Here is a 12,756-nt window from a genome sequence, read left to right on the forward strand (position 1 = left end):
ACTGACTGCCTGAAAAACACTGACTACCTGAAAAACACTGACTGCCTGAAAGCAGCCTGGTTGTATAAAAGTGGCCTTAGCAAGTGATCCTGGCCCCAGACTTTTTGGTTGTTTTTCAGTTGATGTCTATGGAAGTTGTCTGGCTCATAAACTAGTTTCTGGAGTGGTCCAAGCGGCTCCTGAATTCTACAGTAATTTATCCCCTGCGCTCTATTCGATGACTATCATTGTAGAGAGCATGCATCCCTAAGGCCTCATGCACACGACCGTATTTTTTTGCGGTCCGCAAAACGGGGTTCCGTTTTCCCGTGATCCGTGACCGTTTTTTCGTCCGTGGGTCTTCCTTGATTTTTGGAGGATCCACGGACATGAAAAAAAAGTCGTTTTGGTGTCCGCCTGGCCGTGCGGAGCCAAACGGATCCGTCCTGAATTACAATGCAAGTCAATGGGGACGGATCCGTTTGACGTTGACACAATATGGTGCAATTTCAAACGGATCCGTCCCCATTGACTTTCAATGTAAAGTCTGGAGTCCCTTTTATACCATCAGATCGGAGTTTTCTCCAATCCGATGGTATATTTTAACTTGAAGCGTCCCCATCACCATGGGAACGCCTCTATGTTAGAATATACTGTCGGATATGAGTTAGATCGTGAAACCTCATTTCCGACAGTATATTCTAACACAGAGGCGTTCCCATGGTGATGGGGACGCTTCTAGTTAGAATATACTACAAACTGTGTACATGACTGCCCCCTGCTGCCTAGCAGCATCCGATCTCTTACAGGGGGCCGTGATCAGCACAATTAACCCCTCAGGTGCCGCACCTGAAGGGGTTAATTGTACTATCATATCCCCCTGTAAGAGATCAGGGCAGCCCCCCCCCCCTCCCCAGTTTGAATATCATTGGTGGCCAGTGCGGCCCCCCCCTCCCTTCCTCCCTCTATTGTAATAATTCGTTGGTGGCACAGTGTGCGCCCCCCCCTTCCTCCCTCTATTGTAATAATTCGTTGGTGGCACAGTGTGCCCCCCCCCCTTCCTCCCTCTATTGTAATAATTCGTTGGTGGCACAGTGTGCGCCCCCCCCCCCTTCCTCCCTCTATTGTAATAAATCGTTGGTGGCACAGTGTGCGCCCCCCATTGGCCCCCCTCCCTCTATAGCATTAACAACATTGGTGGCCAGTGTGCGGCCTCCCATCTCCCCCCCCCCCCCTTCCCCCCGATCATTGGTGGCAGCGGGTTACTAGCAATAGTACAATAGTAAAAGATTCATACTTACCTGGGAGCTGCGATGTTCGTGTCCGGCCGGGAGCTCCTCCTACTAGTAAGTGACAGTTCATTTAGCAATGCGCCGCACAGACCCTGTCACTTACCAGTAGGTGGAGCTCCCGGCCGGACACGAACATCGCAGCAGCAGCCAGCAGCAGGTAAGTATGAATCTTCTACTATTGTACTATTGCTAAGTAACCATGGCAACCAGGACTGTAGTAGCGTCCCGGTTGCCATGGTTACCGATCGGAGACCCAGCGATTAAACTGGGACTCCGATCGGAACTCCGCTGCCACCAATGATGGGGGGGGGGGGGGGGAGATGGGAGGCCGCACACTGGCCACCAATGTTGTTAATGCTATAGAGGGAGGGGGGGCCGATGGGGGGCGCACACTGTGCCACCAACGAATTATTACAATAGAGGGAGGGAGGGGCGCACACTGTGCCACCAACGAATTATTACAATAGAGGGAGGGGGGGGGGGGCCGCACTGGCCACCAATGATATTCAAACTGGGGAGGGGGGGAGGGTCTGCCCCCTGCTACCTGGCAGCCCTGATCTCTTACAGGGGGCCGTGATCAGCACAATTAACCCCTTCAGGTGCCGCACCTGAAGGGGTTAATTGTGCTGATCACAGCCCCCTGTAAGAGATCGGGTGCTGCCAGGCAGCAGGGGGCAGTCTTGTGCACAGTTTGTAGTGTATTCTAACTAGAAGCGTCCCCATCACCATGGGAACGCTTCGGTGTTAGAATATACTGTCGGTTCTGAGTTTTCACGAAGTGAAAACTCAGCTTTGAAAAAGCTTTTATGCAGACGGATCTTCGGATCCGTCTGTATAAAAACTAACCTACGGCCACGGATCACGGACACGGATGCCAATCTTGTGTGCATCCGTGTTCTTTCACGGACCCATTGACTTGAATGGGTCCGTGAACCGTTGGCCGTGAAAAAAATAGGACAGGTCATATTTTTTTCACGGCCAGGAAACACGGCTCACGGATGCGGCTGCCAAACGGTGCATTCTCCGTTTTTTCCACGGACCCATTGAAAGTCAATGGGTCCGCGAAAAAAAACGGAAAACGGCACAACGGCCACGGATGCACACAACGGTCGTGTGCATGAGGCCTAAGATAAAGCTCCAGCTGGACTAGTAGAAGTCTGTATTGCTGGATGTTTTTTTCACACCACCTGGTCATTTCAAAGAAGTCACAGCTTGGACAGCTCTTGAAAGAAATAAGATGGGACCCTCATAATGATGGCATGAGCTAGTTGTCCAGGTGATCATGTCTAAGCCTTTGCCCTTCAGTCCAGTCCTGACCTTCAGACCCTTGCCCTAAGCATCTTCCCATGACTAAAGCTATCCTGATCTTCAGGTATAATTTTTTTATTAAAATTTTTGAGACACCTTTTGAAGCTCTCGTCCGTCCTATCAGAGAATTTGTTGAATGTTCCAAACCAAAGGCTTTAAACATATCATCTGCCTAATTCTACTTCTCCAAGATTAGATAAAGGGTCTATTTTTTTCTCCAGAAACAGCGTCATCTTTGTCTATGGGCCACGTCTGGTATATTTTTTCAGTTCAGTTGAATGAGTCTGATCTTCACTACTAGACACAGCCAATGGACAATGGTGGTGCTGATTTTGAAACAACAACAACAAAAAATTTCCTTTTAAATGGGCCTGGCTAGTGACAGACAGACAGGGAAACATCACTATGGGTATACAAACAGTTATTGAAATGTACAGCATGGTCAGGAGAACCGCCCGGCATCACAAACCATAACTTGAAGGTGCCCGGGAGAGCAATGCATAGCTGGAAACCTAGAGGTAGATTTAATTACAGGAAGATTATGCTGAGCTGGGCACTTCTATGGCCCAGGAACACTCTATGAATATGATCTGGTATATGTAAGCTGAGCAGGCTTTGCACATACTGTAACATGACAACATGACAGTGACCACTCTCAAGTGGCCCTGATGCAAAAACCAAATGTATGAGGTATGTGTATTACTCCTATCTAAATCCCTATTTATTATATGACATCCTGTAGGTAAACTGCTCCAACTTTTTGCAATTCCCATAGGAAAAGGAGACATGACTCTTTGGCCAGGCAGTGCATAACACTAGCTCCATGTGGCCATAGCATTCTTCTGACTTCTCAAGACACAAAAAATTTCCAGCAAACCAACTTAAATCCCTTCTTGTCCACCCGAGGTAAGATATTGTAGCAAATTTACCTATCAGTATGTTTTTGGGGTGCTGGCGGAAACCAATAAACTCTGGAGGAACTTCTGCAAACAGAAGGAGAACATGCAAACTCCATGCAGATGTAGTCCTCTGGTTGGATTTGTGCCCAGTGCTGCAAGGTAAGGCTGCCATGTGTGGTGCGTTATGCACAGTCCATGTGTTGGCCACATCCCGGTCCGACCCTGGCCCTTCCAAACTGAACTTACTGCAGACTTACAGCATCATAGGTCATTATGATGCAACTAGTTTAGCTTAGATCGAGTTAGGAAATGTGGCAGTCACATGGACCATGTTTCACGGACCACAAATAGCTGCTTAACGGTGCTAGTCACTGATCCACCATGCTGTCCCACAGCCATAGCCCTGTCAAAACTGCATACGAATTCAGAACACATGGGTCTTCCAAGTGACCCCTCACTTCAACCGGACGTCCCAACTGGAGTATTAATAAATAAGATGTCCTAATAATGCCAATGGATAGAGTTTCAACCTGCAAATAACAAATGCCTTTTCCTTCTGTGGCCTCATAACCCAATAACACCCAACCTGTTTTCTATGGAGAAACCCTTAAAAAATTGTAACCTACTGGGAAATCCATACAATTACCCTACCCCTAATGTAGTAGTTTTTTGGTACTTTCACAGAGGCCCCAATTAGGTTCCAAAGAACATTATGTTCCCTGGGTTCCCTAGTTGGAAAATACTGGCCTAATATTACTTTCAGTGGGTCCAAGACAGGGAGATGACAAAAAGTGAGACTGTTTGGTAGTTTTCACGAACCAAGAAAGAGATTGTACATCAGAGGACATCTTGCTTGACATGATAATATACCATAGAGTGTCTTACCTGTGTAGTGGACAACACATGTCTGACCCTTCTTGGGGAAAGTTCTTGCTAAAAATACAATAAAAGAAAATCTGAATGAAAATGAAGATCGTACATGTTTCAATAACTACATTACAATGAGTATCTAAGCTAAACGCTCAGAATGATCACAAACAGTGTATGTAATGGCTTCCGTTATGTGCCCCATTATGTGCTATTCTCATCCCGTCCACTAAACAACATTCATGGAAATCACCTTACTATGCTACTTTAATAGAAGACCTAACCTCGAGATCTAAGTAGTAAAATCATGTCTGGGGTTGACCTCTTAACCACATATTATACACCCACAATTATGAATATAGTAACAGTAATGGGGTTCTCCACTTTGAACAAGCCATTTTTGTTAAAATGGATCCTCAAAAGTAACCAGATCACAAAGTCTTCTGCTGCTGGGACCTTGAACAATCATCTATAATCAGAGAGAGAACCTGGCAGTAAGTGTTCAATTTCCCAGCAGAGCCACCACAAGGACAAATTAAGCATAACATGCCATCCTCAATGGTTTGTGCGTATAATTCAGGACAGGTGGTCTTTGTAATTGGTCTCCACTGAAGAGGAGACGCCCTCCTCTAAATTACCCCATATGAAATGTGGTTTCTAAACTTGACAACCATTATATATATATATTTTTTATATTATTCTGAAAGTCCGGGGCCACAATCGGGAACCCCATATAGTCAAGGAATCTGGGCCTCCTCTAGAGAAGGGAGCAATGGAAGGCATTAGGACCATGAGAGCAGGGACCAAGCAGTAGTTACTTTGTACATAGGAACAGGGGCCCCTGACATTACAGGGCCCGTCCTTTCTCCAACTGGAGCCCTCCTCACGACAAGTGTCAACAGTTAAGAAAGATGACCGGACGAGGCATACAAAAGGTTATACCCCTTTTTGTAAGCTTTGTGGCTAGGCCCCTGGAGGACGTACCACCCATAATGACCTGATTGCTGCCCTGGTGGAAGCCATCACCATTAAACTCCTCTACCCAGGGAATTGGAAAATAAAAGGAAAAGAGCCAAGTACTCAGAACAATGGTTGTCCCTGTTTTACACTCCCCTTTCCCACTTGTTCCCATCATAACTATTCTCCTAAGACGATCTGTGGTTTCTAGAGACTACGACAGATTCCCAAAGACACAAATCATATATTTATCAGATAACGCATTCCCCGATTAGCTCTCCTACATGTTGACTGTTGCTAGGTAACAGAGAGAGCTGCAAGTCTCCATTTGGCTCAGAGATCATCAGGATTGCAAAGAGAAGACCTCCACCCCAACCCGAGAAGACACTGTGACCCTCAATGCCGGAGGGTGCATCATTATCACACAGGGAGAGACTTTGTTGTAATAATTGCTCTGAATTGAAGCTGCGGGAGGAAATAACATTATGTTCTCTATAGCTAAAACGGTACAAATTACACAGACCACATTACATGGAGCTTGGTCTTCAAAGTCTAATTCCACCTCAGTGCTTAATTTCCCTTCTGGGTAACATTCTGGGGAGGCAAATAAAAGACAACGGCTCGGGTGCCATTTTGAAAGATTCATGCCCAATCACCAACCTGGCCACTATAAGGGCCCATACCAAATTTTTTAAATGTGTTAAGGGAGGTGAAATTTCAAAGGAGTTTCTATTTAAAATACATCAAAATATTCAACAAAGGCTATGAATGTTCAAAGCAAGCCAATCATATCATACACAGATATATATGTAAAGGGGTTCTCCAGGATTTACATATTGATGACCTATCCCCAGGAGAGGTCATCAATATGAGATCGGTGATGGTCTGACCGATCAGCTGTTTGAGGAGGCTGTAAAGGGGTTCTCCAGGATTTACATATTGAGGACCTATCCCCAGGAGAGGTCATCAATATGAGATCGGTGATGGTCTGACCGATCAGCTGTTTGAGGAGGCTGCAGCGTTTCCCTCAGTGTCACGTCTTCCTTGCAGTTTACCAAGCACAGTGCCGTTCATTGTTCAGCTGAACGCACGGATAACGGGAGTCGGAACCCCGCTGATCTCATATTGATGAAGTATCCCTGTGATGGCTAACCTCCGGCACTCCAGCTGTGATAAAACTACAACTGCCAAGATGCCCCCTTGCTTGGCTGTTCTCAGAACTCCATAGAAATGAATAGAGCATGCTGGGAGTCGTTTCACCACAGCTGGAGTGCCGGAGGTTAGCCATCACAGACCTATGCTGAGGAAAGGCCATCAATATGTAAATCCTAAAGAATATCAGATATTATACATGGGGGAAAATGACTTTCTGGGCTGATGTGTAAAGAACACAAGGAGTTAGCCTTTAAGTTGCTCATGCACCTTCAATAGGTGTTGGCCAAACAGCTATCTCTCCCGACTCCCTCATACACTTACACGCCAAGCTGAGCACGTTTCAATGGGGAAAGAGGAGAAGGCCACTAACAGACATATCAGCTGGCAGCTTATCTCCCAGGAGAACAAAAGGATTGGGCACTAAAATTCATTATGCTTGATCCTTCTCTCCCTCAACACTATTGAGGAAGAGGTAGTAGTTCACCATACACATTAGATTGGCCAATGCTGCCTAAAATGGCATGTTCGGCTGACAATAGTTTATTGTATATGAGGGTCTTTAGTTAGCCATAGTTACCCTTTCCTTCAGTCTTCTGCCGTATCCCTCTATGTTAATATCCCACCCAGGGTAGTTTTTCTATTTGGCATCCAGTTCCACCAGCCCAAAAACCATAGCTACCACAGAGATTGCAACAGGCACTAGGCACCATTACTGTAAAACCTGTTACAACGTACTACTACTGATTTTCCTGGACAGGGATGGATTGTGGAGGGAGTATCTCTACTCTCCCCTGATGACAGATGTCCATGGAAAGAAGATTCAGGCAGTTGATTTCAACATGTCTGATTCTTTCGTTGTCAGGCGAGATAAGCTGTCCCCAGAGGTATGTGGCAGCAAATAACTCACCTCTTTCTTGTCGGACATTAATGTGTAAGGGGAGGAAGGGGAAAGGGGGGGTTGGAAGGAATAACTGTTGGCCGGACAACAGATATCTAATGCATATGACCAGCCTTAATGTGGCGCCCCCTGTCACTGCCTTGTGGTGCTCACGCAAACGTTGCAGTCAACTGACGCATATGGTTGCACGACCATTGTGCTGCAGATCACCTTGTACAAACCACCTTGCATGTCCTCCATCATTTGGGGCAATTAGCATAGAAATAATTGCTGTGGTGTCACTGGATTTCAGACATAACGGCCCAGTCATCACGTACAATATCACCCATGTATACCCTGATGTATGTGCCATCTGGGTTTGGAGTAAAAGGTTAACCCATCTGGTGCTAAAGTAAAGGGTTTAAACATAGAAACATCTTACGCCTGACCTTTTCTGAAGAGCCTCCCCAGTCTCCAGCTTCAGTTACACTGGGAGCACAGTGTGAATGTCACATAGAGCGAGGAGGCTCACAGCATGAGCCACGTTATTTCCCAAAGATACAGTCTACACCAACGAACTCAGCGGAATACATTACTAGAGGAAATCACTCGATTCCTAGAAAATGAGTAAAATCTGCAGGAACTATTGTCCTTTTCATGGTTTACCACGGTTTAGTTTATCACCCAGTATAAATTTTGTGTTCACAGGCTCTTAAAGTGGTCAACCAGTTTGTAAAACCCATTTCTGTTCACCTTGTTAGGGAATTCTCTCTCAGGATCCTCTGTGTGATCATGGAAAATGTATCGGTTCCTCATGGGTAGTGAATGTTCTACTTTTTGGAGACATTATTATACGTTTGAAGGCGTCATAAGACTTATTGTTCATGATACAATCAATTTAACGCTAATGGCTATGGTCAGCTCCACATCTTCAGAGCAAAAAACACCTAACATTAGTTCTTTCAGATCCACCTGTGAACTTTCTACGGTGGGTATCAGACTCTCTTGTTTTTGGGGTGACAACAGTTGAGATAGGTTTCACAGAGGACAAGGGATAACAGGGAGTGTTCACCACTAGTTGTCCATGATACAACCAATTTATCACTAATGGCTATGGCCATCTCCACATTTTCATAGCAGAAGACACCTAATGAACATTAGTTTTTTCAGATCTACCTGTGTAATGTCTACGGTGGATATCAGACTCTCTTGTTTTTGAGCAGTTAAGATAGTTTTGTCATAGGGCGAGTGATAACAGGAAGTGTCCACCACCAGCTGTCTAAGATACAACCAATTTAACTCTAATGGCTAAGGCCAGCTCCAATTGTTTAGAGGAGAAGACACCTAACATATATTAGTTTTTTCAGATCCACCTGTGTAATATTATTACGGTGGATGTCAGAGTCTCTTGTTTTTAGGATCAAAAAACTGTTGAAATAGGTTTCCCAGATGACAAAGGATAAGAAACATTGTCCACCACTGGTTGTCCAAGACAAAACTAGCTCAACTCTAATGTCTATGACCAGCTCTACAAGTTTAGAGCAGAAGACATCTAACGAACATTAGTTCTTTCGATCCACCTGTCTAATGTCTACAGTGGATATCAGAGTCTCTTGTTTTTGGGGTGATAACAGTTGAGAGGTTTCTCAGAGGACAAGGGATAACAGGGAGTATACACCACCGGTTGTCCGTGATACAACCAGCTCAGCTCTAAAGGCTATGGCCAGCTCCACATGTTTCGAGCAGAAGATACCTAATGAATATCAGTTCTTTCGATCCACCTGCCTAATGTCTACGGTGGATATCAGACTCTTGTTTTTTGGGTTATAACAATTGACATGGATATCTAACAGCCACCCTCCCTTCCTCCAGTCAAAACAATTCCACCATGTAGACATTGACATACATTAATAACGACATGATAGCAATGAGCTCTGATAACCCAAGTCTTAGGCACTGTAAAGTATCTGAACCTCTTCCAAGCCACTCAGGGTGTTGGAGATACCAAGTCATAGGAATCGGCATGGTGGTGGCAAGAGCACCATTATAATCTTCAAGTGGTTCAGGCTTTACCAGTGGCTCCATGATAGATGATTACATGGAAATATCCATTTATTTCCTTGTTCTTTCGAGGTGAATATAGGAAAAGTGGACTTCACAGGTGTCAGGCTGAAGATCTAGGGTGACATTGCTAATCCAATTACCCCATACCCCAAGACTGTGATCATTGTGCTGAACAATATTACGGCAGTATCTCCTAGATATGGTGGGTACCCCCCTGGGCGACATGTGCTGCAGGCTGAGATCCTAGGTGCCAGGGGACCATTAACATAAGCTTCAACTAATTTAGCTGGAGCCTTGTGCTGGGACTAGTAGTTCTACAACCGCATATGTGTCACTGCCCAAGTCTAATAGCCAACGTATAACACATAACGAATACTGTATGAGCATCGATCACCAGACAGGCACTATCTGTGTCTGGAGAACGACATATACCTAGAAAAGCAAAAACCCGCAGATGTTCATAGGAGCATCCAGCGACCACATGCAGATGGGGAAAGCGCGATAGGGGATGCATGCAAACAGAAAAGTAAAACGTATGCAGGAAATATACAACTATACGGATGTAGCAGAGGCGTACAGTGCACCTACTGTGCTGCATTGTCTGCGAATTGTGACAATTCTCTAGGACCATGCGGCAGTCCTATGTAAAGCACTATCCTATCACACAGTCCTGGCAAACAGATTATTTATTTAGTTTTTATGTGAAATGTAGATTCCCCTTCTATAGAAAATGCCTGGGTACTATGTATAACAGAGCGTTGTAGGCGATGTAGTGCGGGTCAGAGAATATACAGCACATACTACAATACCTACCACGTGGACGAAAATAGAAAATATACGTACAGATGTAGCAGAGCTGAGGCAGGCATTTCAGTAGCTGTCGTGGAGATATAGCAAAACACTATCTGTGGTCTTACATAGGACTGCAGGTAAACCTACTGGGCTATTTTACAAGAAGTAAATGACAAAAAAATTCAGCTCCGGTATATCTCAAATGTAGCAGGGCTGAGTTTGCCATTTTACACTTTTGGGGGGATATGGTTTGTACGCCATGAGTTAGGATAATTTAGTAGACTTATCGAGAGACCTGAAATGTATCCTATTGAAGTGACATGATACACATGATAAGCTCAACTCTGCTACATCTGTATACTGAAATGGTGCATTCAGATTGCATTCTAGGAAGGAAGACTATAACTGACAACAATAATCATAATAAAAAGGTATACGGTATTTACGTGCAGAACATAGTGTATCTATCTATCTACCTGCCTGCCTGTCTGTCTGTCGGTGTAGCAGAGAAATGATGTAGTGCTGGAGGATCTATCTCTGCAGGGTTTTCAGTGTTTTGCACTAGGCACTAGCTATGCATTCATATTCTTAATAAAATCATTTATTTATACAGCTCCCACATATTTTGCACCCTTTTTACACTATGCGGATGTAGCAGAGTCGAGTTTTGCACTACTCCCTATTTCATTATATGTTAAAGGGGGTATATGGTGCGCAAAAGAAACAGTTCAATGACAAATTCAGCTCTGCTCCACCTGTGCTATGAACAAAAGAAACCCCTCCAACCGCTGAAACAAGAGGGCCCAGCAGCCTGGCCACCAGAGCTTACAATCTAAGGCATGGTTACAGAGGGGTGTAAAGGCAGGCGTACCGTCTCCTTGGGTGATGGTCTCTATCTCCACTCCCATGGTCGTGCTGTGCTCAGTGGACAGGTCTGGGCTTCCTGTGTGTGTATGGCTCTCAGCCTGGGTGCTCTGGATATCACCACTCTCTGCTATGGTGGAGGGGGCTGTCTGCTCTGCAGCCAATAGTTCTGCTGCCTGGGCAGGAAGGGAGGCTGTGGAGGAAGGGACAGGAGGGGCTGGATCTACAGGGAGGGAATGAAGAATGGAAGAACAGTAAGGGTGGGTTCACATCAGTGTTATGTATTCCGTTATGGCTTTCCGTTATAACATGGTAATAACGGAATCCCTAAGAGGCATTCCGTTTCGCTTTCTATCATAATAGAAGTCTATGGGGATCATAACGGATCCGTCTGGGTCCCGTTATGGAAGACGGAAAACAAAGTCCTGTTGACAGGGCTTTTTTTTTTCCGTTCTGCATAACGGAAACCAGACGGATCCGTTATGATTCCCATAGACTTCTATTATGACTTTTAAAGGCTTCCGTTTTGCATTCCGTCATAATACAAGTCTATGGGCAGCATAACGGATCCGTCTGGTTTCCGTTATGCAGGACTGGACCCCTGCATAATGAAAACCAGGACGGATCCGTTCTGCTGCCCATAGACTTGTATTATGAAGGATCAAAACGGAATGCCTCTTAAAGGTTTACGTTTTGACTTCCGCCTTATGGATTCCGTTATTTTCCATTATAACCATGTTATAACGGAATACATAACGCTGATGTGAACCCGTCCTAAGTCTGCTGCTAATCACATTAACCCTTTGCCCGCCTGTGCATGCAGCCATATTGGCCGGGCACGTTTATGTTCTGCGCTGGCTATAATTTTTGTATGACAAGAAGATTGAATGTATCGTTCCCACGCGTTTCGAGCCATTCAGTTTTTTTTTTGAGTTGATGTGTCTGTGCAGGTCGCCTCCACTCCTGGACTGTTCATCATTTATCATTCGCTCTTCCCTCCTTTATACCCAAAGCTTTTCTAGGCAGCTATTTTTGTTCAGTTCTTTGTCCCTTTGGTCAAGACGATCATTTGCTTCATTTTCCTTAAATCCCGATGACAAACTTTTGAGAATGGACATTAAGGTGACTGTAAAATGGGGCCTATAAAGAGAAACGCAACATATATGGCCTCATGACCTGCCCCTTTATATAGGATGTGCTCCAACCTACGGCAATCTCAATTAGAGCATATGGCTCACTTCAACGAAGGTAGACCCCGGACCAGACCCTCCAAACAGCTACAGAACCCTAGACCGGACCCCCTAAAGAGATCCAGACCCCAGAGCAGGCCATCTAATAAATCCAGACCCCAAACCCAAAACAAATGCAGACCTTAGACCAGACCACACCAACTGAACAAATCCAGACCTCAGACCAGACTCTCTTAAAAGGGTTCTCTGGGAAGAATGAGTTTTTAGTAGGCGCCCACAGCCTGCCTCTATAAACAGAAGATTTACACTTACCTGCTCCCCGACGCTCAGGTCCTCCGCGCTGTCCATGTTCTGGTCCCTGCAGTGTTGGCATAAGAATGGAGAAATGTTCAACTGCAGCCAATGACTGGCTTCAGCGGTGATGTGCTGCTTGTGGACATGTCACCGTGGAAGCCAGTCATTGGCTACAGCAGAGCGTGTGACCCTGACCATGCCCATGCAGCGCCGGAGGT

At 45.3% G+C, this 12,756-nt stretch overlaps 1 protein-coding gene across 1 annotated transcript in view; it reads right to left on the reverse strand.

Moving 5' to 3' along the window:
* The window catches only part of FKBP1B (FKBP prolyl isomerase 1B), a 61,037-nt gene extending 49,828 nt beyond the window's left edge, over nucleotides 1-11,209 (reverse strand). The window contains exons 1-2 of the mRNA XM_040427441.1: nucleotides 11,062-11,209; nucleotides 4,364-4,411 (exon numbers count right to left, since the gene is read on the reverse strand). Of these exons, the coding sequence (XP_040283375.1) occupies nucleotides 4,364-4,411; nucleotides 11,062-11,098 (85 nt within the window). The 5' untranslated portion in view covers nucleotides 11,099-11,209. The remainder of the gene's footprint in view (nucleotides 1-4,363; nucleotides 4,412-11,061) is intronic.
* Between the last annotated feature and the right edge of the window lie 1,547 nt (nucleotides 11,210-12,756).

Source organism: Bufo bufo, chromosome 4 (assembly GCF_905171765.1).
Source record: "Bufo bufo chromosome 4, aBufBuf1.1, whole genome shotgun sequence".
Classification (NCBI taxonomy): Eukaryota; Metazoa; Chordata; class Amphibia; order Anura; family Bufonidae; genus Bufo; species Bufo bufo.